Below are 23,707 nucleotides of genomic sequence, written 5' to 3'. Positions count from 1 at the left end.
TTAAAATTCAAGCTCCATGAGACAGGAACTTTGTCCGATTTATTTATTTCCACATCCTCAACTCCTAGGACATTTCCCAAAACCCATTTATCAGATGGAGGGAAACAGGGAATGGAAGAAGGGGGAAGAGATGGATCAAGTTAAAGAAGAATGTACAGAACAGATGCCTGACGAGTTCAGTATTAAGAGGAGAGGCGTGAAATATGCTGAAATCCTATATGAAATATATGACCAGGAGAATCAGGAATCAGGAGTGTAGAGTGAACTAAAAAACACGCTTTTCAAATTTATATAAACCAAGTCAGAAGCCATAAAAATGCACTGGTAAAGTCAGGGCACATATACATAGATCCCAGGGGTCTGAATAAGAAATGGGCCAGAAACAAGGCAGTCAGGTGAAGAGACAGGTTAGAATTAAAGGAGGTAAAAATAAAGACAGGATCAGTAGTCAAGTCTGGGCAGAGAATTAGGACACCAGAGATTCATAAATACCAAGATGTGGGGGCGAGACAGGAAGGAGAGTGGTGATACACTAAGCCAAGCCAGCCACAGACTTCTATGTTTCTGCCAGGGAACAGAAAAGTGACAAGAATGAGTCAGCCGAGGTGGACTCAGGAGGCAGACTCAGAAAAGGACAGTGAACTTCCAACAACAGGAACCCCATCATAGGACTTGAGACTTAGCAGGCGCTCACTGAATGTAGACCGATACAAGCAGACAGCTATAGTGATACAGATGGAGTAAACAAATGAGAAGTAAGGGAAGGTCTTGACCAATAAGATGAAAAAAAAAAAAAAAAGAACCAAAATGTTCAATTTAGGTGGCTGGGAGAATGCTGGTTCTCCTTAGGAAGATCAGGAAATGAGGAAGGGTAGCTAGTTTGGGGTGGAGAGGATGAGATAAAGGATTGTGATAGAAGTAAAAAAAGGTCAATGGTGAGGTTCAAAGAGGAATGACAGTGAAAGCAAATGTTCACAGTGTTCTGGGTATTCTTCTAAGCGCTTGGCATAAAGCAACTGAGTTCTCACAGCTGCCCTCTAAAGTAGGCACTATCCCCATTTTACAAATAAAGAAGCCGAGGCAAAGTGAGGTGAGAAATGAAAGTTCAATGTTTGGGACATAATTTAAATCTGAAGCAATCACAAACAGATCTGCTGAGAAATAACAAAACAAATCACATGTTAAAAGTAAGAGAGACGCCTAGGGTACCTCTTTGCTGAGATCAACAGGTGCCATAAAATTTCTTACTTAATCCTATCCAGAAGATACTAATATGTGCTAGAAATGAAAAGGTGAAGCTAAGGGTCACCTGGGTGGCTCAATCTGTTTAGTGTCCAACTCTTGATTTCAGTTCAGGTCATGATCCCAGTGGGATTGAGCCCCAAATGGGGCTCTGCGCTGAATGCTGGAACCTGCTTGGATTCTCTCTCCTCTCTCTGCCCTTCCCCTGCTTGCGCTATGTCTCTCTTTCCCTTTCTCTCTCTCTCTCTCTCACACACACTCTCTCTCTCTCTCTCAAAACAAATAAATAAACTTAAATTAAAAAAGGTGAAGCTAAGACCATAGAAGCAGCTTCTCGGCTTCTTCTCGAACCTCAGGCAGGTTCAGCCTACTCGCCTCCACTCCAGCCTCCACACCGGCCTCCACCATGTCCATCAGGGTGACCCAGAAGTCCTACAAGGTGTCCTCCTCCGGCCCCCAGGGTTTCAGCAGGCTCTCCTTCACTAGCGCGCCTGGCTCCCGCATCAGCTCTGCCCTGTCCCGGGTGGGCAGCGGCAGCAGCTTCCGGGGTGGCCTGGGCAGCAGCATGAGTGTGATTGGGGGCTATGGCAGGCCCGGCGGTATGGGGGCCATCACGGCTGTCTCAGTGAACCAGAGCCTGCTGAGCCCCCTTAAGTTGGAGGTGGACCCCAACATCCAGGCCGTGCGCACCCAGGAGAAGGAGCAGATCAAGACCCTCAACAACAGGTTTGCCTCCTTCATCGACAAGGTGCGGCACCTGGAGCAGCAGAACAAGATTCTGGAGACCAAGTGGAACCTCCTGCAGCAGCAGAAAACCGCTCGCAGCAACATGGACAATATGTTCGAGAGTTACATCAACAACCTCCGACGGCAGCTGGACACCCTGGGCCAGGAGAAGCTGAAGCTAGAGGTGGAGCTTGGCAACATGCAGGGCCTGGTAGAGGACTTCAAGAATAAATACGAGGAGGAGATCAAAGAACGTGCAGACATGGAGAATGAATTTGTCCTCATCAAGAAGGATGTGGATGAAGCTTACATGAACAAGGTAGAGCTGGAGTCCCGCTTGGAAGGGCTGACCAACGAGATCAACTTCTTAAGGCAGCTGTATGAAGAGGAGATCCGTGAGCTGCAGTCCCAGATCTCGGACACGTCTGTGGTGCTGTCCATGGACAACAGCCACTCCCTGGATCTGGATGGCATCATTGCCGAAGTCAAGGCCCAGTACGAGGAAATCGCCAACCGCAGCCGGGCTGAGGCTGAGACCATGTACCAGATCAAGTACGAGGAGCTGCAGACATTGGCTGGGAAGCATGGGGATGACCTCCGTCGCACGAAGACGGAGATTTCCGAGATGAACCGGAACATTAACTGACTCCAGGCTGAGATTGAGGGCCTCAAAAACCAGAGGGCTTCCCTGGAGGCCGCCGTAGCTGATGCCGAGCAGCGTGGGGAGATGGCCGTGAAGGACGCCAATGCTAAGGTGGCCGAGCTGGAGGCCGCCCTGCAGCGGGCCAAGCAGGACATGGCCCGGCAGCTGCGGGAGTACCAGGAGCTCATGAACGTCAAGCTGGCTCTGGACATCGAGATCGCCACCTACCGCAAGCTGCTGGAGGGCGAGGAGAGCAGGCTGGAGTCTGGGATGCAGAACATGAGTATACACACTAAGACCTCCACCGGCTACTCAGGTGGGCTGGTCTCAGCCTACGGGGGCCTCATGAGCCCTGGCCTCAGCTATGCCATGCAGTCTGGCTTCGGCTCTGGTGGGAGCTCTGCTTCCTCAAGCCTTGTCAGCTCCTCCAAGGCTGTGGTGGTGAAGAAGATCGAGACCCGTGATGGGAAGCTGGTGTCCGAGTCGTCTGACGTCCTGTCCAAGTGAACAACCACTGTGGTCTCTCCCAGCCTCCCCGCTCCAGTGGCTGCCATAGAGCCTGTGGGGGAAGGAGCTGTGCAGGGGAGCATTGGGAACGGGAGGCCCACCTAAGCCTCGCCCCAGTCCTCGGCCTACCCTTTGGGGGAGTCCACTGCCCTGGGTACCCCCTCTTGCCCCCAGCTAAAAGCCAATTCAAGAGTCTTTTCCCAAATAAAGCCTCAGATGGCTCTGCCAATCCCCCCCCCCCCAAAAAAAAAAAAAAAAAAGGTGAAGCTAAGATATGAACCCAAGTCTCTCTGGCTCCAATACCAACATTCTTTCTTTCTATCACTCTGCCTTCTGCTACTGATACTGAGCTAACTAGGAGGGGAAAAAATGATTTATTCAACATAAGCAAAACTCTCTTTACTCCTTGTTTGATTACTCCTCACTTAATATATTTGCCTCTCACAGAGATGTTTCACTGACATTTGTTCAACACAGATTAAATATAACCTAATGTTTTTTTTGGACACTTAAAACGTGCTAGGCACTATTTTAAAAACTTTGCATGTATTAACACATTCAATTTACAATGCTTCTATGTGCTATATACTTTAAAAGTTTCATGTAGAGATGAATAAACAGACACAGAGAGGTTAAATAATTAGCTCAGTGTCACAAAGCTTGTAAGTGATAAACCCTAGCTTCAAAACCAGGCAGCCTATCACCAGAGTGCACACTCTCAATGACTGTACCATCTGACCTTTCTATAACCCCATACCGAAAGATCACTCTACTGGGTGAGACTGCCAGTGCCCAAATGCAACAGCATGATATGTTCAAGGGTGGAGGTGAGCACTGAGGGCAGACTGGAGGAAGATCATGTCGCCATCATTGCTGGAATGCAAATTGTTTCTAGTTTTGTATATTTAGAGCAGAATTTCTGAGTCTCAAACACTACTGACATTTTGGGCTGGATAAATCTCTTTTGTGGGAGGCTGTCTTGTGCATTGTAGGGTATTAAACAGCATCTCTGGATTCTACCCACTATATGCAGGTAGCACATCCCAGTTGTGACAACCAAAAATGTTTCTGGATGTGACCAAATGTTCCCATGGGGTGGGGGTGGGGTAGGACTGTACTGGTTAAGAAACACTGATCTAATGAACCAAATAGGAAGAGAATGATAAACAAATGTGGCAAATTGTTAACTGATGAATCTGGGTGAAGAGTGTTTGGGACTTCCTTAGATCCTTCTTACAACTTTTCTATAAGTTAAAAATATCTAAATAAAGATTTTAAAAAATAAACACTTCTTGATTATGTTGGAAACAAATACATAAATATTCAAAGTATTTCAAAAAGGCAGTCAATATCAACTGTCTAGGATAAAGAAAAAATTCAATATATAGAATTTAAATATAAAATAGTATCTTATTATTGTCACAGAAAGAAACCTTTGACATGTCACAACCTATATTTACTTTTCTTTGATCTAATTTTTGGTATTCTATCATCTTTTAATGTATTAGGACATATCCCAAAAATGCCAGTACACAATATTATCCAAGAGAATTTTCAGAGGAGGAAAAAGAGATATTCGGACAATCCAAGCCTTTGATTGACTTTCTTAATAATGCATCTATAAGGTAAAAATTGTATCTTAAAATTTTAAAATAAAACATAAAATGTGTATGTGTACTTATAGTGATAGGTCTTAAAAGCAACTCCATACATGGTGTCTCGATAGAAAATATGAAGTTATCAGATATGCATGGGCATATGACAAATCCTCAGTCTTTCCTTCCTTTCTATTGTCACCGGTGTGGACCTAGGAGATGTATACAGTTGGGTGTGTGAGGATGTTTTCCTAACAGCAAATTAACAATTGTTTACCATAGTTTTTTTTTCAATGTTTAGTTTTGAAAGAGAAACAGACAGAGCATGAGCAGGGGAGGGGCAGAGAGAGAGGGAGACACAGAATCTGAAGCAGGCTCCAGCTGTGAGCTGTCAGCACGGAGCCCAACACGGGGCTTGAACCCACAAACCACGAGATCATGACCTGAGCTGAAGTCAGACACTCAACCGACTGAGCCACCCAGGCACCCCATACCACGGTTCTTTTATTTAAGTCTTTTTGCTCTCCTCCTTACTCCCCTTCTTTGCTTCATTTACTTGTGTATGATTACAAAGATGAGGAGACATACACTGTTCATGATGATGCTGACATTTGTTAATAACCTGAAGTCGATTCAGATGTACCCTTGTACATCTTATTCCTCACCCCTAATTCCTGCGTTGATTCCACTCTTAGTGGATCTGAGAGAGGCATCTTCAGAAAGCACCCCCTGACACACACACACACAGTTACTAGGAACCTGGGATTTCTAAATCAGAGAAAGAGCTTGACAAGTTCTCAAGTCAATATTGGAGTTCAGAGAAGTGGAACCAGTGGTGGACAGGTCTGCCAGTGGTACCCTGTATGTTGGTTTCCATTTCTTTCCAAAATAAAAAATTTGTTGGTCAAGTTCATACACAGCCCATGTTTCGCTTTTTCATTTTTAAGAAAACACCATTAATTTTCCCACTGTTTAAATGTCCTGAAAATTCCAACAACTCTCAAAAATTGTGTCCTATGTCTAGGGGGAGTTTGGTTCAAAAATTCCCCAATGATGCAAAGAGAGTGCATTAAACTAGACAAAATATATATGTATAGCTATGTTTACTCTGGGTCAAGGCTTCTTGTGAAGTTTGTTAAAAGGTGGAGCAAAGAGAGAAAGAGAGATGTTCCATCAATGCCTAATGACTAACAGCTGTTCGACGGGCTGTCCCTTGCTAACCGTCATACACTTTAGCTGGCTTGCCTGCTGTGTCATTGTGCCAGCCACCAGAAGGACTGTGGAATCAAAGCTAAGGACAGCAAAGCAAATACAATGCCTTTTAACAAAGAGCCAGAAACCCAGAGGCACGAACACAGTTTCTCCTCACAGAATTTCAGTTCTAGCAGGTCTCTGGAGAAGATATTAAAGATACAGAAAAACTGGTAGAATTACATCCTGTATATCTCATGGCAAGGCTAGGGGGACACACTACAGGCATAATTCCATGAAACCTCCCGAAATCGCCAGGGGCTCAATGCTTTTAAAAAGGGGTTGCTGTTTTGTGGACTCTGCTGCTTGATGAGGGGAAATGAAAATCAGGTGTGGCTATGCCTGACTTTGAAGTAAGCCTCCTTTTCTTGTCTAGCAACATAAGTAAATGTATTTCTGCTCAGCTACAAAACAAAACAACAAAAACAAAAGAACAGAGAGTGCATTAACTATTTGCCACTCATTCATTTATGGGAAGCATGCTGTACTTTTCCTATGGGACAATGAGAAACAAACAAGAAAACCTAAGGTCTCTCTTTCCCCATTTCGAATTTTAGTGATTAAAAATTTTCCAGCTAAGAATATTAAAAATGAGAAGTCTATGTACAATCCATCTCAAGGGTATAAGTGGCCTATAGCCAATTCTCAATTATCCACATTGAGTATTATCTTTAGACCCTTTATTCTTTTATTTCAGTTGCTATGCTTAGAGAGGGATAGTGAACAGCTTCATAATTCCCTCCCTGAGACACGGGAAGGAGAAGCCGGGATCATAAGAAAAAAGAGGAAAATTGGCATAGGAATTACAGTAGTCCTGGTCAAGAATAAATAAACCCATGTACATATATCACTGTCAGGTTTCCCATTCTAAAACTGTTTAAGGTTTATTCAGTTTTTTTAAGGCTAATATAAGCCTGGTTTTGTTCTGGGAAGAGTGCCCTTTTAGAAATGAGTTCTTTCTGAATTTTACCCATAACAAACCTGAGGGAAACAGTATTTTGCAAAAGACGGAAATGATAAGAAAGGAGACAGAAGAATTCTCAAGCAACTGGGAAACAGCTCATTTGGGGGTGGGGGCGGGGAGGGAGAGAAACCCTTTAAAAGAAAAGTACTTACAGGCTTTAACTCAGACAACGGTTTTGCCAGCCTTCACTGCATCACCCTCAGAAACCTCGTACTGGGGTGCAGGGAAATCAAGAAACGAAACCAGCGAAAAGATGCTGCCTTCACTTCTCCCTTGTGAATTACTTCCTAACGAGCTAAGAGGAAAGAATCAGGAAGCCAGAGCAAAGGCCCCTGTTTGTAGCTCCTCTCTTGGAAATTCCTTTCTCATTCAGGCTGAAACAGAGAAAAAAACAAAAAACAAAAAACAAAACCAAACCCAAGATTTTGAAGATGCTAACAAATGCTTCTACTTGAAGCTCCAGGCTGTGAACCTACCCTACCTAGGGTGTTTCAACGTTAATGCGTATATGAATCACCTGGGGATCTTGTTAGACTGCAGGCTCTGACTCTGTAAATTCAAGGTGGTGTCTGTGACTGCACTTTCAGCAAACTCCAGGTGATCATGATGATGCTGGTAGCATCACTGGGAAGATGAGTTTAACCAAGAACATTCAATTAAGCAGTGAACAGTAGTGTTAATTCTTAACGGCAGTATTAAATGGTTATCCTGCTTAATTACATTTTTAGGAGAATCTATTATAATATTTAGAGTTTATATTTAATTGTCTAAATAAAGGAGGGGATTTTCTTTCTTTTTTTTTAGTGTTTATTTTTTATTTTTGAGAGGGAGACAGAGCGTGAGCAAAGGAGGGTAAAAGAGAGAAGGAGACACAGAATCCGAAGCAGGCTCCAGGCTCCGAGCTGTCAGCACAGAGCCCGACACGAAGCTTGAACTCCCGAACTGCGAGATCATGACCTGAGTCGAAGTTGGACACTTAACCCGCTGAGCCACCCAGGCACCCCAGGAGGGTTTTTTTTTTTTTCTTATTTTGGAACATTCATAATCAAGAGCCACTCTTTCAGCTTACCACACCTATTAAAAAAAACAAGCTATTTAGACTATCAGTCATTAGGGTAAAACCTCTGGTGGCATTCTAATTGTGGGAGTCCCAGAGGCCATGTGAATGAGCTGGGTTTTCAAACCTAAGCATATGCAGGAGCAATAAACATGACAGAAACTTATAGTAACTATTTTTTGGTTTCGTTTTTTGTTTGTTTATAATACTACTTCTTTCAAGAACATACCTCAGTTTCATATTATAAACAAGTGACTAGGGGCGCCTGGGTGGCTCAGTCGTTTAAGCGTCCGACTTAAGCTTAGGTCACGATCTCGTGGTCCGCGAGTTTGAGCCCCGCGTCGGGCTCTGGGCTGATGGCTCAGAGCCTGGAGCCTGCTTCCGATTCTGTGTCTCCCTCTCTCTCTGCCCCTCCCCCGTTCATGCTCTGTCTCTCTCTGTCTCAAAAATAAATAAACGTTAAAAAAAAATAAGTGACTAAGTAATGGTGGAATAAGTTGGTCAAACTCACAGAAAATAATTATAAGATCTAGAAAACAAGAGTTTCACAGAAACACACACACAACTATTTGAAGTCTCAAGAGAGTGACCTAAAGTAAGCAGAAACTGGAGGGGAGAAGGATGAGATGTGCACATTTGCAGTGTTTTTTCTTTAAGTATTGCCTAATCCACAGGAGGCTCAAGTGACAGAAACCCGTAGGTTTATACAGGTCTGTTGGTGACAGAATAACCAAATGGTCAGGGGGAAGTCATGGAAAGGTGGTAGCCTCAGACAAGCTGAGACCCCAGTTCCACATAAAAAGTCTAACAAGATCCTAGGCTGCAGACTAACACACTCATTTTTAGGGGAAACCCCAGGAGAGTCCAGAAGGAACTACCAGCATCTAGAAGCTGAAAAATTAAGCAGAGATTTCAGCTACTATTCTACACAGAGAGGACAGAATTTAGAGTTTGAGTCCAGCCAAGTTAACTACATTATAGAACAAACTCCACTTTTCAGAGGAACAAAAGAGAATCCAGAGTCTCTACAACACATCATTTATAATGTCCACTTTCGTTAAATATGTAAAGTCACTAAACATGTGAAGAAGCAGGAAAATGGGACTCTAGGGTTCTTCCTGACACCACCTCTGGCACGAACAAGGGTTTTATTTTCCCCCCAACACAAATACATGGTATCTTTTCCAACACCAACTCTCAAACTCTTAGACACTCTCCGGAGTTAGTGCAGTCTCCCCAAGTTAAGGGGCTTAGTCTCACCAGCCTGCCAGTCTCAAGTCCCAGGAGTGCTACACATAGTTCTGACCAGCCAGCTATAATGAGTTTGATACTTCTCCAGAATGACTCATCTAACACAGGAAAGCGCTTCACTTACCATCACCAGTTTATCGTAAAGGATGCGACTCAGGAGCAGCCAAATGGAAGAGATGCATAGGACAAGTTATCAGGGGTGGGAGGTGGGGGAGGGGGGGGCCTGCCAACCTCCTGGCACTTTCTTGCCTTCACCAACTTGGGAGCTCCTATCATAACTTTTAAGACAGGAGCCTGTCAAGCCAGGGCCCTAGGCTATTAAAAGATGGGCCTAAAGGCGCCTGGGTGGCTCAGTCAGTTAAGCCTCCGGTTTGGGTTCAGGTCATGATCTCACAGTTTGAATAAACATTGAAAAAAAAAAAAAAAGATATGAGCCTGGCACTCAGAATGTTCTTAAAGGGTCAATATTAGCATTGTTAGCAGGATAGGTCTTTGTTTTAGGGCTTGTCTCCTATATTGCGGGTTTAGCAATTGAATGAAACATATTCGTGCCTCCAGGACTTTGTGATAACTAAAACCACCACCACAAATGCACATACAGCATACTTCTATATTCCAAAGCTTCCCTTGAGAATCTTACTTGTTTTACATTTTATATACATTATATATGTGTGTACAATATATGTACAATATATATACAATATGTATATATTATAATCCTGATTAACATATAATCCTAAATATATATATAAAATCCTAATAATATATTTGTATACAAATTAGTATATATGATCATTTGGTACCAAATATGGCTAAGAAAATGGCATTTTCTGTCAGTTTGGGTTTTTCAGGAAGCAAATGAGACCCAGTGTAAAACAGGTTTACTGAGGCTCCCACTGTGTAAAATCAAAAAGTTTTTTTTAAGTTAGCAGGATTGGTTGGGCCCCTGGGTGGCTCAGTTGGTTAAGTGTCTGACTTCAGCTCGGGTCATGATCTCGAGGTTCGTGGGTTCGAGCCCCACATCAGGCTCTGGGCCGACAGCTCAGAGCCGGGAGCCTGCTTTGGTTTCTGTCTCCCTCTGCCCCTCCCCTGCTCACGGTCTGTCTCTCCCTCTCTCTCAAAAATAAACTTTAAAAAGTAATAATAAATAAAGTTAGCAGGATTGGGCAAGGAAAGCTTCAGCAAAGTCGTAGCCCACCCCAGCAGGAAGCTCCAGAGGGAACCAGCCTGTTGGAGAAGTCCTGCAGGAAGAAGAGCTTGGCATGCACGGTGTCCCTGCAGCTGTCAGCTCAGTCATTGGCCCGGGAGAGCACAGCCTTGGCTGGGAAGCGTCTGCAGATGGCGAAGGTGTTCCAGACCATCAGCCAACAACATCCTGGCACTAGAAGTTTTGAGTAACACACAGACAGGAGGTTTCTTTCTCTTAAGTCACATATTTCACATGGGGGTAATCATTAGTTCCCAAGTATAATTGAGGATATTTTGGTTTTTTTCCATATGAATGAAGTAGGAGGAGCTGCCGAAAGACCTATCATTGAATACTATAATCCAACATCTTGTGTGTGTGTGTTTTGTCCTAACAAAATAGTGTTGAAATAGCCCTGCAGCAAAATGAAATCATGAACACATTTATTGATGACTGGAAGTGCCTCGCAGAAGAAGAAGGCACCTTTGGAGACAAAACTGATACCCACCTGAAAGAGTACCAGTCCTTTACCGACCTTCATAACCTAACAGAGAATATGGTCACTTCCGTCTCATGGCATCCGACTATCTATGGTGAGATGACCGTGACTGTGGTTCTCTTTGGTGAGGGCGAGGAAAGTCTTTTGCTTTTATATGTAAAATTACACACTACCTAAGTATCTCAGTTTCAGTAAGACAACTTCCAATTGCTGAGTGCACCTGCCGGGATCTTTCTTGGCATCCTGAAGTCCTGTGTTCTCCTAGCACCTCACTGTGACCTCTACAAGGACAGAACCAAGCTCAAGCCAGGGAAGTGACTGTCTCAGGTCACCCAGCTGGTGAAATGCTGAATCTGGATTTGCCTCAGCCTCTTGGGACTCCCAAGGCTAGCTCCATTCCGCCTGATACTCTTCCTCTCTGATTACAGGGCAAGAGAGGGAACACACCTCCTTTGTTTTTTTTTTTATGTTTACTTATTTTTGAGAGAGTGCAAACAGGTGAGGGACAGAGAGGGCGGGGCAGAGGATCCAAAGCCTGCTCTGCACTGACTGCAGCCAGTCGATGTGGGGCTTGAACTCATGAACCTTGAGATCATGAGCTGAGCTACAAAGTAGGTTGCTGAACCAACTGAGACACCCAGGCACCCCAAACACACCTCCTTTAAATCACTCAGCAGCCAAGGGGGGTAGCCCCATGTGCAAATGCAGCTAAGCAGAGAAAAATGTCCTTTCCCTCTTTTTTCCTCTTCCCCTCCTCCACATTGGCCTTTTTCTCACAAAAAAAATTTTTTTCTTACTAAATCTTTGAAGTTTACTGTTTATTTTACACTAACAGTACATCTCAATTTGGACTGACCACCTTTCAAGTGCTAAATTAGCAACATGTGGCTACTGGCCACCGTATTACACAGTAGAGCTCAAAGAGACTCTTGGTCTCTTATTGAATATATTTGTTTCATCAAAGTGGAAATGAATAGTGACCATGTAGAGCAATAAAACCTACAAACACTTCTCCATATACAGTTGCTGCAGGTTTTAACTTCTAATTGTGTCTCAATCAGGGCTAATAGCTGTGTCAGTGGCTGTAAGACTCTCCCTTGAAGACAGAGTCCACTTTTCTGGTAAATTATTGCTGCAGCCATCACTAATTCTTTTCTGGAGTTTCTCCGATCCCATACATCCTCAGGTAATTGAGGAAGTTGCCCACATAGTCTAAAAATATCAAATACTATGTTCACGTTTATCTTTAGCAGTTTTAATTGCAAAGTACTTTATAGTTACTTAATATGGTAAGCCGTTATAAAGTTAGGCTTTCTTCGATTCAGAATTTGTCATCGATTTAAGCAAGACTAAAGTTTACAGTCAGTTTATTGAAAAAATCAATATGTTATTTTCAAAAAATATTTTAAGAGGAACGTTAAACCATTCTTAAAAAGCAAACTCTTTTATGGGCTTCCTTTAAACACTATTTGTTCAAATGCAAATAAATTTTAATTTCACATGAATTTCCTCAGTTCCGAGGATCACCAGTAGGTGATGGTAATGAGTACAGACACCTGTGTGGGAAACACAGGGGTGCAGGGTGGGGGTGGGGACCATGGCCCCAGAAAGCGTACAGCCCATCTGTGGGCACAGCGACTCTTCAGCTCTCTTGTTGCCAGGTGTTGTACTTGTCAAAGGAATCCAGATCAGAAATTTTGAGTGAAGTCTCCCAATTTTTAAATAGTTCAACTAAAACCAAACCAAATGCACAAATCAACCCAAATAAGGCTGAGGACTGGGTTTGCCCCACAGGGTTCTGTTTCCGTCATCTGCTCAAAAACAGTTTTATTTAGGGTGCTTTATAGTGTTAGATTAAGTTTTTTTTTTAATGTACTTAAATATAATATTTTGTTTCTATAAGGTATTATATAACTAAGTCTTCCCCTAATAAAACCTAGCCTTCCTCCCTTCCTTCTTCCCTAATTCATCTGAATTCAGGCAGTTTTACTATAATAGATTGGGGTACTTTAATTATTATAGACCTAGAGGTCAAAATAGCAGATCCCTGGTTCTTTCTTGTCAGCCTACTTACCACAAAAATGATGCCATTCTCTCACTGGGGTTTTCTAACATCTTCTAGTGGAGTAGAATTACTCACCAGTCCGCGATGTGGAAGTGTGGCTGAACTTTCAGACAAAAAGGAGGAAAGAAGGACCTTTTCCTCTATTTTAAAGACTAGCTTTTTAAAAAACAAGCAAATTATTTATTAAAGAAATAATACAAATGATTTCTTTTGTCTTTGTTCTATCAAAACTATAGGAGAATTTTTTTCAAATTTATTTTGGAAGTAGAGTTTTCTCTAGAATCCACAGAGTGTCAAATAAACAAAGATGATTAGCTCCAGTTCCAGTCTGAAACCTTTAGCTCAGGGGTGGCAAACCAATGGCCTCTGGGCCCCTTCTTTCTTTTTTTTTTTTAACTTTTTATTAAATTTTTTTTAACGTTTATTCATTTTTGAGAGACAGAGACAGAGCATGAGCAGGGAAAGGGTAGAGAGAGGAAGACACAGAATCCAAAGCAGGCTCCAGGCTCTGAGCTGTCAGCACGGAGCCTGACATGGGGCTTGAACTCACGAACTGCAAGATCATGACCTGAGCGGAAGTTGGACACTCAACTGACTGAGCCACCCAGGCACCCCAGGGCCCCATATTTCTGACGGTTTTGTTTAAAGAAGAACAGTAACCATGCAAGGATTTTGCTTGGTGGTAACATATTAACACAGGTGCCAAAGAGATTTAATATACCTATTCCTTACAGGGCCTCCTTCTTACCCTCCAGGCACTTGAGTTTGTTCACCTTCTGTGTTTGGTATTATTTTAAAATTTGAACTATTATCAGTGGCCAACACCTTTATTTTTTCTCATTCAACGAATTTTCTTTTTGAGTGCTCACTCTGTGCCAGGCTAGCTAGACAGTGGGGAACAAAACACAAATATCTTGTCCTCACAGAGCTTACCTTCATACTTCTCAGAAACACTAAGCTTAGTCTTTTTGTTTATAAAAAAATTAAAACATCTCCCAGCAATGACCCATGGAAGGTGGAGGAAGGGGAGACCTGGGCCCCTTGAGAATACAGCTCTCTCATACACGTAGCCAACATGCACAATACAATTTAGCAAAAGCAGTTTCCCATCCAGAGGTAGGATTCTGGGAATAGACTCTATGTCCACATTTCTTATAGATAGCTATACAATTCAACTTTTGGTTGTCTCAATATTATTTTCTCACTATGATCTTAATAGGTTTTCTCACTCTCTCTTGAATTTGGGGGGTTTACTTTAGTTAATGCTGGAGAGCCCAGATGACATCTTCTGCTTCAAGTTCTGTCCGAGTGACCCTAATATCATTGCTGGAGGCTGCATAAATGGGCAGGTATTTATGGATTTTTTCCCCCAGCTATTTGTTAATTTAGATAATATTGGTAGGTTTTTTTTTTTTTAAACATAAGGAGCCAATTTAGCAGAAGGAAAGCATGCCAATATTGTGCCAAGAACTGGGGTATACAGATGTGTTAGACATGGTATCAGGGCTCTCGGTGTCCCGGATAATCTCCTTATAACTGCAACAAAATCGGGTCAAATCTGTTTGTATTGTTGGAATAGAACTGAACGTTGTACAAGATTCCACAGAAGACCATAAAACACAAGCTAATATTAATACCTCTTGGTTACGAGTCCTCTTCTAACATTTCCCTGGTGATAGCAGTCAGGGACTGGTCCAGAATTTGAACAGAAATTCACTGGAAAAACATATATTTATTACTAAACTGACATATGTATAATTTGATACCATATTTGCTTTTTTCTTCTTTTCCTTTCTTTAAAAAATATTTTAATTTATTGTTTGAGAGAGAGGAGCGGGGAGAGGAGCAGAGACAGAGAGGGGGACTGAGGATCTGGAGCGGGCTCTGTGCTGACAGCAGAGAGCCTGACACAGGGCTTAAACTCACGAACCATAGGATCGTGACCTGAGCTGAAGTCCTACACTTAACTGACTGAGCCACCTAGGAGCCTCTCTTCTTTTCCTTTCCTTTCCTTTCCTTTTCCTTTCTTTTCCTGTTTCTCTAATAAAACAAAACAATAATCTTAAAGTTGTTTTATGATCATAATTTAAATTCACTGTGACCCCGTGAGTGTGACCATTAAGGACATATGGTCTTCTGTTGTGTGGCTAGGAAAACTTCCTTGTGATTGAAAATTTAAATGTCTACAACATCCATGACCATTGATCCAAAACCAAAACAACCGGAAAATAAAATTTCCCCCTCAGTTTTGTTCAACAATAATTGGTGGTCGGAATGATGACCCAGAGCCCTGTAAATCCTGAAATGCTTTCAGTTGCTCATTATGAAGGTGATATGACTTTGTTTAAGAATATTTTAGAAAAGGGGCGCCTGGCTGGCTCAGTCAGAAGAGTACTGGACTCCTGATCTCAAGATTGTGAGTTTGAGTCCCAGGTTGGGTGTAGAGATTATAGAGATTAAAGAAATAAATAAAAACTTTTTAAAAAGAGAATATTTTAGAAAAGCAAATGATGAAAATAAAATAACCCGCAATTCTGTAATCCTGACATGTTAACATTTTAGTGTGTTGAAATGACTTTTAATCATTGAAAATTATTCTAATTTAGTGTTGCACATTCCAGTTTATTCTCATTTTTCCAAAAATGATGAACCATACGCAAATTTGGAGTTGGCTAGAATATTCAATTAAGTAGAAGTCATCATTTTCCAGCCTTTTTGGACAATTGGGTATCTGTGCTTCTGAAGAACAGGTAAAGCATCTCTCCCCACAATTACAGCACTTTCCCAAAGACAGAGGAAGAAGTCTTCCCAAAGCAGAGGAAATTACATACCGTTCATCTTGGAGTTAAAAAAAAAACAAAAACAAAAAACTACTAGCCTTTATTAACACAAGCAGAAGAACCAAAATCAAAGTGCTAAAAATACTTTTTAGAGGAGAAAACATTCTTTTCCCTATTAAAAGTTGCTGACTTACTAAGGATAGAGGCTAAATTTGATTATCCTTCAGGGTCATTGATTTATCGGATTGTATGCCAATACCAATAGGTCTTAAAAAATCTTTAAAACCCAATTAGCTATTTCCTGGAAATATGTTGTAATAACATTTACTTCTGTTTTAGATTGTCCTGTGGGATATTACTGCACATGCAGATCGCATAGAAAACATCAAGACAGGCGGTAGCAGAAGTAAAAAAGCCACCCTCAAGGTTAGCTTTTTAGAACTTTTCCCTCACAAGTTTTTCTGATTCAGGAGTTCATCAAAAAGCACATAACAGAACTGCCAAGCTAAACAAAGTCTCAACAGAGCGGGAGGAAAAAGTATTATTTCCCACGCCTTCACATCTGTTTGTGGACATGTTCTGAATCACCTTTATGTAGCCCCTTGTTTAAGAAGTCAGTAAAACAAGTCTCATGGTCTGTCTGAGGATGGTAGGTTGTTTTTGTTGTCAAATAAAATAAAGGGACCAGGTGACTTGCCTACAATGATGTCGTGGAAAGAGCACGGGACAGAAGGGCCATACATCTAGGCTCCGGATGATAGTCCTGTGAGTTTGGACAGGCCCTCTCACCCCAGCAAGCATCGATTTTCTCATGTGTGAAACGAAGGGGTTACAGTCTTTCTGATAATAATATCCTGTGATTTTGCAAAGCTGTGGATGCTGCCAAGAGGGTTGAGGAAAGATTCCTCGGCTCCCGACACAGTACGGACCCACCATATTGCACAGCTCTACCCCAGCTCTTCAGCCTGAGCAGCAACAGGCCTCTCACCAAGACACGGCGGGACGTGGCCTTCTGTGCGCGCACGAAACACTCCTTCGGAAATGGGATCTCACTGATTCTGTAGGGGGTGGGTCAATAATTCTTGTTAAGTTTGAAAGCTTAGATTAAGCTGAAGGGAAAGTACATAATCTTATTACCTTAATATAGGATATGCAGAAACACTAATTTATGTTTTTCTCTGAACTAGTATTTCTCCAAGTTAACTAGTTGTAGATGGAATAACTAGTAAAGTATGAATTCACTCATTAGCTCGGTGAAAGCAGCACGTAACGTTCTCTTGACGTTTTTCCAGCCCATGTTTCTCCTTGAACCAGACAGTAATAAAGAAGCGATGTATATCAGACACTGCGCAGTCTCCTCGATAGAAAATGGTCATAAGAAAGTAATTACAGATATACACTGGCTGTCTGACACATTTGAGGTGAGTCTTGATGGTTTCATAGTTCTCTCCTGCTGGATTGTACATTCTCGGAAGATCTTCATTCAAAGATTTTATTCAAGTCAACAATTCATTTACATTTAAATCATGAAATAACCGGGAAGCAGGCGTCAAATGGTTGTGTCAGTGTTGCCTGGCCAATACCCGACTTGGAGATCAGAATAAGGCCAATGTTTCAACTTCAATGGTTTATAAACCACTGAACGATGTAGATGGTGTCAACATTGATATACTACAATAGTGGAGAAGATAAGAGTTTGATATGTAAAAATAGAGTGCAAATATTTTATACCCTTAGCCTTTGTGGGTTTAAAAGTCATGATTTCAGGGGCCTCTGGGTGGCCCAGTCGGGCATCCGAGTTCGGCTCAGGTCATGATCTCACCGTTTGTGAGTTTGAGCCCCTTGTCGGACTCTTGTGCTGACAGCTTGGAGCCTGGAGCCTGCTTCGGATTCTGTCTCCGGCTCTCTGCGCCTCCCCTGCTCAAGCTCTGTCTGTCTGTCTGTCTCTCTCAAATATAATAAACATTAAAAAAAATTTTTAATAAAAAAATAAGTGACGATTTCAGCTAGTTGGAGCAGGCGACTCTGAAGCGCTGTGACATATAATAATGTGCTATTTTGCCAAGGCACCTTTGAACTGGTGGGTGAGAACTGGTCATGCAGTGAGTGAGTCCAGCTGACTGCCCAGCATCCACAGTGCAGTTTGGTTTCGTAGTTCTGTACCTGACTCACCAAGTCTGGTGTCAGTGAATTTGGAGACTGGTAAGCTCCCCAGATGTCTCCCTCGGACACCCTGAGGGTCTCCCGTGTACTTTCAGAATATCAAAGCCTATGATGAGAAAGTAAAGTTATAAAAGGCAATTCGCCTTTCAATGTATTCAAATGGATTATGCAAACAAACAATACTTTTAAGACTCATAATGGACCAAAACAAACAGCCCAGATAGTTTCTATTACCTATAGAAGTTTGACATATGGTAATGGAAGGAACTCTCAGGCCCAACTTCATTTCAGCTCACACCTTATACACAAATTAATTCAGATGATTATAAAGTTAAATAAAAATAGCAAATCACAGGAAAAATGTAATACAGCAAAATAGAATATCATAGAATAGCATAGTTCTAGATCGAGGACAGTTTTCTAAGCTAATTAATGTTGAAAGAAATTCAAAACATACACGTGTAAATTTCTAAATTAAAAAATAAAAAGCAAACAACAAAATGGAAAATATTGGTCTCAAATATGGTAAATACAAAATTTCCAGTAAATAAAATATATACTGTATACTATACAATATAACTATATACAATATACTATATACCAACTATATATAATTAGTAGATAAACACGAAAATCATTCAGGCTTTTTAATATCAAAGAAATTAATTATAAAGCAACAATAATATACTATTCTGGACCTATTTATTTTTTCAATGAAAATTTAATAAATAATAAATAATAAATAATAAATTTAATAAATAATAATACCCTGTGTTCAAAAGGATGCAATGGTGAGGGGCGCCTGGATGGCTCAGTCGGTTAAGCGTCCGACTTCAGCTCAGGTCATGATCTCATGGTTCGTGAGTTCGAGCCCTGCATTGGGCTCTGTGCTGACAGCTCAGAGCCTGGAGCCTGTTTCCGATTCTGTGTCTCCCTCTCTCTCTCTGACCCTCCCCCGTTCATGCTCTGTCTCTCTCTGTCTCAAAAAAAAATAAACATTTAAAAAAAAAATTAAAAAAGATGCAATGGTGAAACCAGTAAACTCTAACATTGCTGGTTCCAACATAAAACTTTTGGAATACAATTAGTCAATGTAGTTCTTAAATCATCCAAATTTTCAACGTTTTGAACAGTAATTCAAATTGTGGGAATTCATATTCATAAGAAATAATCCAACTCAGGGGCGCCTGGGTGGCTCAGTCGGTTAAGTGCCCAACTTCGGCTCAGGTCATGATCTCATGGTTCGTGGGTTCCAGCCCCGCATCAGGCTCTGTGCTGACAGCTCAGAGCCTGGAGCCTTCTTCACATTCTGTGTCTCCCTCTCTTTGCCTCTCCCCCACTCATGCTCTGTCCCCCCCACCCTCTCTCTCAAAAATAAAGAAACATTAAAAATATTTTTTTAAAAAAGAAATAATCCAACTCGTGCCTCAAGATACAAAATTATATGCACATCTTAACAAACTGTGTCAAAATGTATTCATGAAAAGAGACTGGAAAAGAATATAGGTTAGAATTATATTTGATTTTAAAACCTACTTTCCAAATGTCTATAATATTATACTATGTTGTTGCTGTTTTTAAAATCATTAAAACATAAAAGCCCAGGCAAGCACGCTTCTGGGCTCTCGCCCTGCACTTCATACCGCAGCGAAGGTTCAGCAGAGGGAGAGGCGCACAGACTCTGGGTTGCTTATCAGATCTGAGTACAAGTTGGCAGCAGTTGGGAACCTGGGAGGGTTCAGACCGTGGTGGCCTCAGCCAGCTTTCCAGGGTCTTAATTCCTGTGCCTTCTACCGGCCGCAGCAATACAGCACCTGTCTCCCTCCTCCCACCCCTACTCTCACTGCTTATTTGCTGTTAGAGCCCCTGCCTTTGTTTACTTTTTGCTCATCAGGAAAATAGGGAACCAGGGAAAGTCATGTTTCCCTATGGATTCAAGAGCAGCACTTTCATAGATTGCCACAAAACCTTTCACCTCGTTTCAAAGCTAGCTGCTTGGAATTTGGGACCTTCTAGGACCCTGAGGAGCCATTAACTGTGCTAGGTGGCTGTGGGTATCTAATGTAACACTAAGCGTCTTCTCCACTGACCTTATCTGCTTAACAATCTCATAAAACCTCCTGTTTCATTCCACCATTAATAGTAAAAAACAAAAGAGCCTACGATTCTAATTATAATGGATCATCAAATTATGATACACCATCTATATGTTATAAGACTATTAAAATGATTTATGAGTACATAGGAAAATGTTCAAATGATATCAACTGAAAAATCTAAGGACAGAAATTTTTACGCATGCTAATTAAAACTATGTAAAAATGTTTCTGTGAAAAAAGACTGGAAAAAATATATGGCAGAATTATACTTTATCTTAAAACCTATTCTCCAAATTTCTGTGACAGTGTTATATTCCTTTAATAAAAATTAAAACCTGAAAATATTTAAATAGTAAAAAGCTATGAGGAAAGTCATTACTGTTCTAGGTACACGGAATTTACTTCTTATGTTTTTAAAAAACAGATTAACAGAATGGGTTCTGTCTTTGAGAATCGAAATGGAATATGCTGTCAACTTGTCACATGTTCGGCTGATTGGTAGGTCTTTGTTAGTGTTCATGGGTCAATTCAACATGGGGGGGGTGGGGGGGGCAGGAAGGTTTCCCCACAGTTCTAGCAAGCAATGCTCTGGACACCAGCTGGGTGTCTTACAACTCAACTCACTTCTGACACTATCTGCCGGGATTCACAGGTTAAGGTTCAGTCCTACCTGACTGCTCTCTCCACCCCTCACTCTCGCCACCCCCTTTCCCCTGCCACCTCAGATGCCAGTCACAAGCCCAGGTTGTTACCTGTACTTCTGACTGACTTGCTGTAGATTGGAAGTTCCCAAGATTCCCTCTTCAGGTTGGATTAATATGCTAGAGCAGGTCACAGAACTCAGAGAAACAATTTACTTACTAGATTACTGGCTTATTATAAAAGGATGTAATTCAGGAACAGTCAGATGGAACAGATGCTTAGGGCAAGGTATGGGGAAAAAGCTAGGAGCTGCCATGCCCTCTCTGGTGCTCACTGTCCCCAGTCTCCATGTGTTCACTAACCAGGAAACTCTGAAGCCTATCCTCTTGGGGTTTTACGGAGGCATCATTACACAGATACCATTGATAGAATAATTGGCCATTGGCGACTGAACTCCCGCACCTCTCCCCGCCCCGGAAGTCAGGGGGTGAACTGAAAATTCCAACTCTCTAATTGCAAGGTTGCCTCCACTGGCAACCAGCCTCCATCCTTAGGTGTTTTCCAAAGGTCACCTCATTAACATAACAAAAGGCACCTTTACCACCCTCAAACATCTAGGAAATTCCAAGGGTTTTAGAAGCTCTCTGCTAGAATCCTGGAGGAAGATCAAATTTATATATCTTACAATTCACAATATCACAGTATTATTTTAAACATTACCTAAAATGTTTTCATACTATATATCCTTTTTTTCCTAGATGCTTCTAAAATCATTATCTTCTTCTGTTCCTTAAATAATCTTTATTGTAGCAATTAAACCTGATATAATAACAGGACAGAAGAGATTGTTGCTGGTTGAAAAAATATTTTTATAAATACAAATATGTTGTAAAAAGAATTAACGAGGCTTCATGGTTGTTAATGTTGTATAACATTATCCATAGTTATGCTGCTTCTTTATATTCTCATATTTGTAAATTTACATTCAATTTTATCTCACAAAGATTACAACAGTTAATTGGGAAAGCTTCTTTTTGAAAGTGGAAAAGTTTTACATTAAAAAAAAATTTTTTTTAATCTTTATTTATTCTTGAGAGAGAGAGAGAGACAGAGTGCAAGCAGGGGAGGAACAGAGAGAGAGGGAGACACAAAGCCCCAAGTAGACTCCAGGCTCTGAGCTGTCAGCACAGAGCCTGATGTGGGGCTCAAACCCATGAACCATGAGATCATGACCTGAGCTGATATTGGATGCTCAGCCGACTGAGCCACCCAGGCACCCCAGAAGTTTTACATTTTTATTGCATATTTATAAAAGTTTTTTTTTAATAAACAATTTGATAACTATGTCGGAGAATGTGCATTTAAATAAAATCACATCTCCCAATTTCTGGAACTAAAAATTCACAATGAAGTAGGAAATATGAAGAGTGATATTATTTATCTAGCATCCAAATACTGGCAAAACTTGTCCATTCCAAATAGCTTTAACCCCAATAGAATAAATGACACTTCAAGGCATAGAAGTTGACAGCTATGCAGTGGAAGATGAAGGTATATGTAACATTAACAGCAGCCATGGGCAAAGGGTCAGGGAGACATGATTAATCCTATGGACACATATTGGGTAAGGTTCTGTGACTGCAGGCAAAAGAAATTGACTATGGCTAACTTAAGGGGATAAAATCAATTTATTGGAAGTTTATGCCAATACTAATAAGTTTACTATTTTTATATTTACAACTACCCTGAAAAATACTTATGGATAGAGAAAATGAGACTTTGAAGGCAAACACATTATCTACCAATAACTCACTATACATATAGTGAGGTGTACATACACCAATATCCTATACTATATATAGGTAGTAAGTAATGATACTGCGGAATCAAAAAAAGAGCAGACTCAGGCCTCAGAAAAAAACCCATGGATTTGGGTAGCTGGAATGAATGCCTAGCTCCTTCCATCTGATTGGATCAGTTCTAACATGACTTCTTTTCCATCAAATTCACCCCTTTGGCCAGGGAGGTAATGGTAGGGCACCTTGAGTGACAACTCCAACCTGACCGCATGCAATGGGGAAGGGCAGTTCCCCAAAGGACCATTAGAATGATGTTCCTGCTAAAAAAGTAAAAGGGCATGGGGGTGGGGGGATTATTGCCCAAAAGGGCCACCAGTAGGGTCATATGAAATATTTACACAACAATTAAAATTGTTATGGTTTCACGGAGAAGTGTTTATGGTATGATATTGATTATAAACAACAAAATGCAAAGCTATACTGTTGTTCGGTAGCCTTGGAAAACATCTAGAAGCACTGAACAGACTTAAAATATTACACGTTTTATATTTAAGACACAGGTCCTTGATTGTTGGTTATAATGATGGCCCTTGAATTTGGAAATATTCCAGAAGAGTCTAGAAATAATTCCTTCAAAAGTTGTTTTTAAAAAGTTTATGCATTTAGAAAAGCTAACTTTTAGTTATTTGAAAAACTTACCAGTTCTAATCTTTATACTTCAGCCATGCCAAGGTCTTATAATATAGAATAAGAGAAAATAAGGTCCCAGGGTGCCTGAGTGACTCAGTCAGTTAAGCATTTGACTCTTGATTTCAGCTCAGGTCATGATCTTAGGATTCATGAGACCAAGTCCCAAGTTGGGTTCTGTGTTGACAGTACACAGCCTGCTTGGAACTCTGTCTCTCTCCTTCTCTCTGTCCCTTCCCTACTCACACTCACTCTCACTCTCTCAAAATAAATAAATAAACTTTAAAAAAATAAAATAAGGTTCCATTAATAAAAAATATGGCTAAACAATGGGATATTACACAGCTACTAGAAAAGAATGAAATCTTGCCATTTGCAACAACATGGATGGATCTAGAAGGTATAATGTTAGGTGAAATAAGTCAGTCAGAGAAAGCCAATTATCATATTATTTCACTCGTGTGGAATTTAAGAAACAAAACAAAGAAAAAAAGAGACAAACAAATAAACAAACAGACCAAAAAACCACTCTTAACTATAGAGAAAAACTG

General features: G+C 41.2%; 2 protein-coding genes across 3 annotated transcripts in view; both read left to right on the top strand.

Moving 5' to 3' along the window:
• Positions 1-23,707, top strand: part of DNAI3 (dynein axonemal intermediate chain 3) — an 84,204-nt gene that overhangs the window by 25,456 nt on the left and 35,041 nt on the right. For both annotated transcript variants that reach the window (XM_049618471.1, XM_049618472.1), the window contains exons 8-14: positions 4,627-4,743; positions 10,825-11,015; positions 11,983-12,107; positions 14,246-14,335; positions 16,106-16,192; positions 17,059-17,187; positions 20,453-20,526. In XM_049618471.1, the coding sequence (XP_049474428.1) occupies positions 4,627-4,743; positions 10,825-11,015; positions 11,983-12,107; positions 14,246-14,335; positions 16,106-16,192; positions 17,059-17,187; positions 20,453-20,526 (813 nt within the window). The remainder of the gene's footprint in view (positions 1-4,626; positions 4,744-10,824; positions 11,016-11,982; positions 12,108-14,245; positions 14,336-16,105; positions 16,193-17,058; positions 17,188-20,452; positions 20,527-23,707) is intronic.
• LOC125913381 (keratin, type II cytoskeletal 8-like) lies at positions 1,565-3,351 on the top strand. Its single transcript, XM_049618475.1, is given in 1 exon segment — positions 1,565-3,351. A coding segment is annotated over 1 exon segment (1,470 nt). The 5' UTR covers positions 1,565-1,648; the 3' UTR covers positions 3,119-3,351.

The sequence above is a fragment of the Panthera uncia genome, assembly GCF_023721935.1.
Source record: "Panthera uncia isolate 11264 chromosome C1 unlocalized genomic scaffold, Puncia_PCG_1.0 HiC_scaffold_4, whole genome shotgun sequence".
NCBI lineage: Eukaryota > Metazoa > Chordata > Mammalia > Carnivora > Felidae > Panthera > Panthera uncia.
The sequence above is the reverse complement of the archived record's forward strand: the minus strand, read 5'-3'. Positions and strand labels throughout refer to the sequence as shown.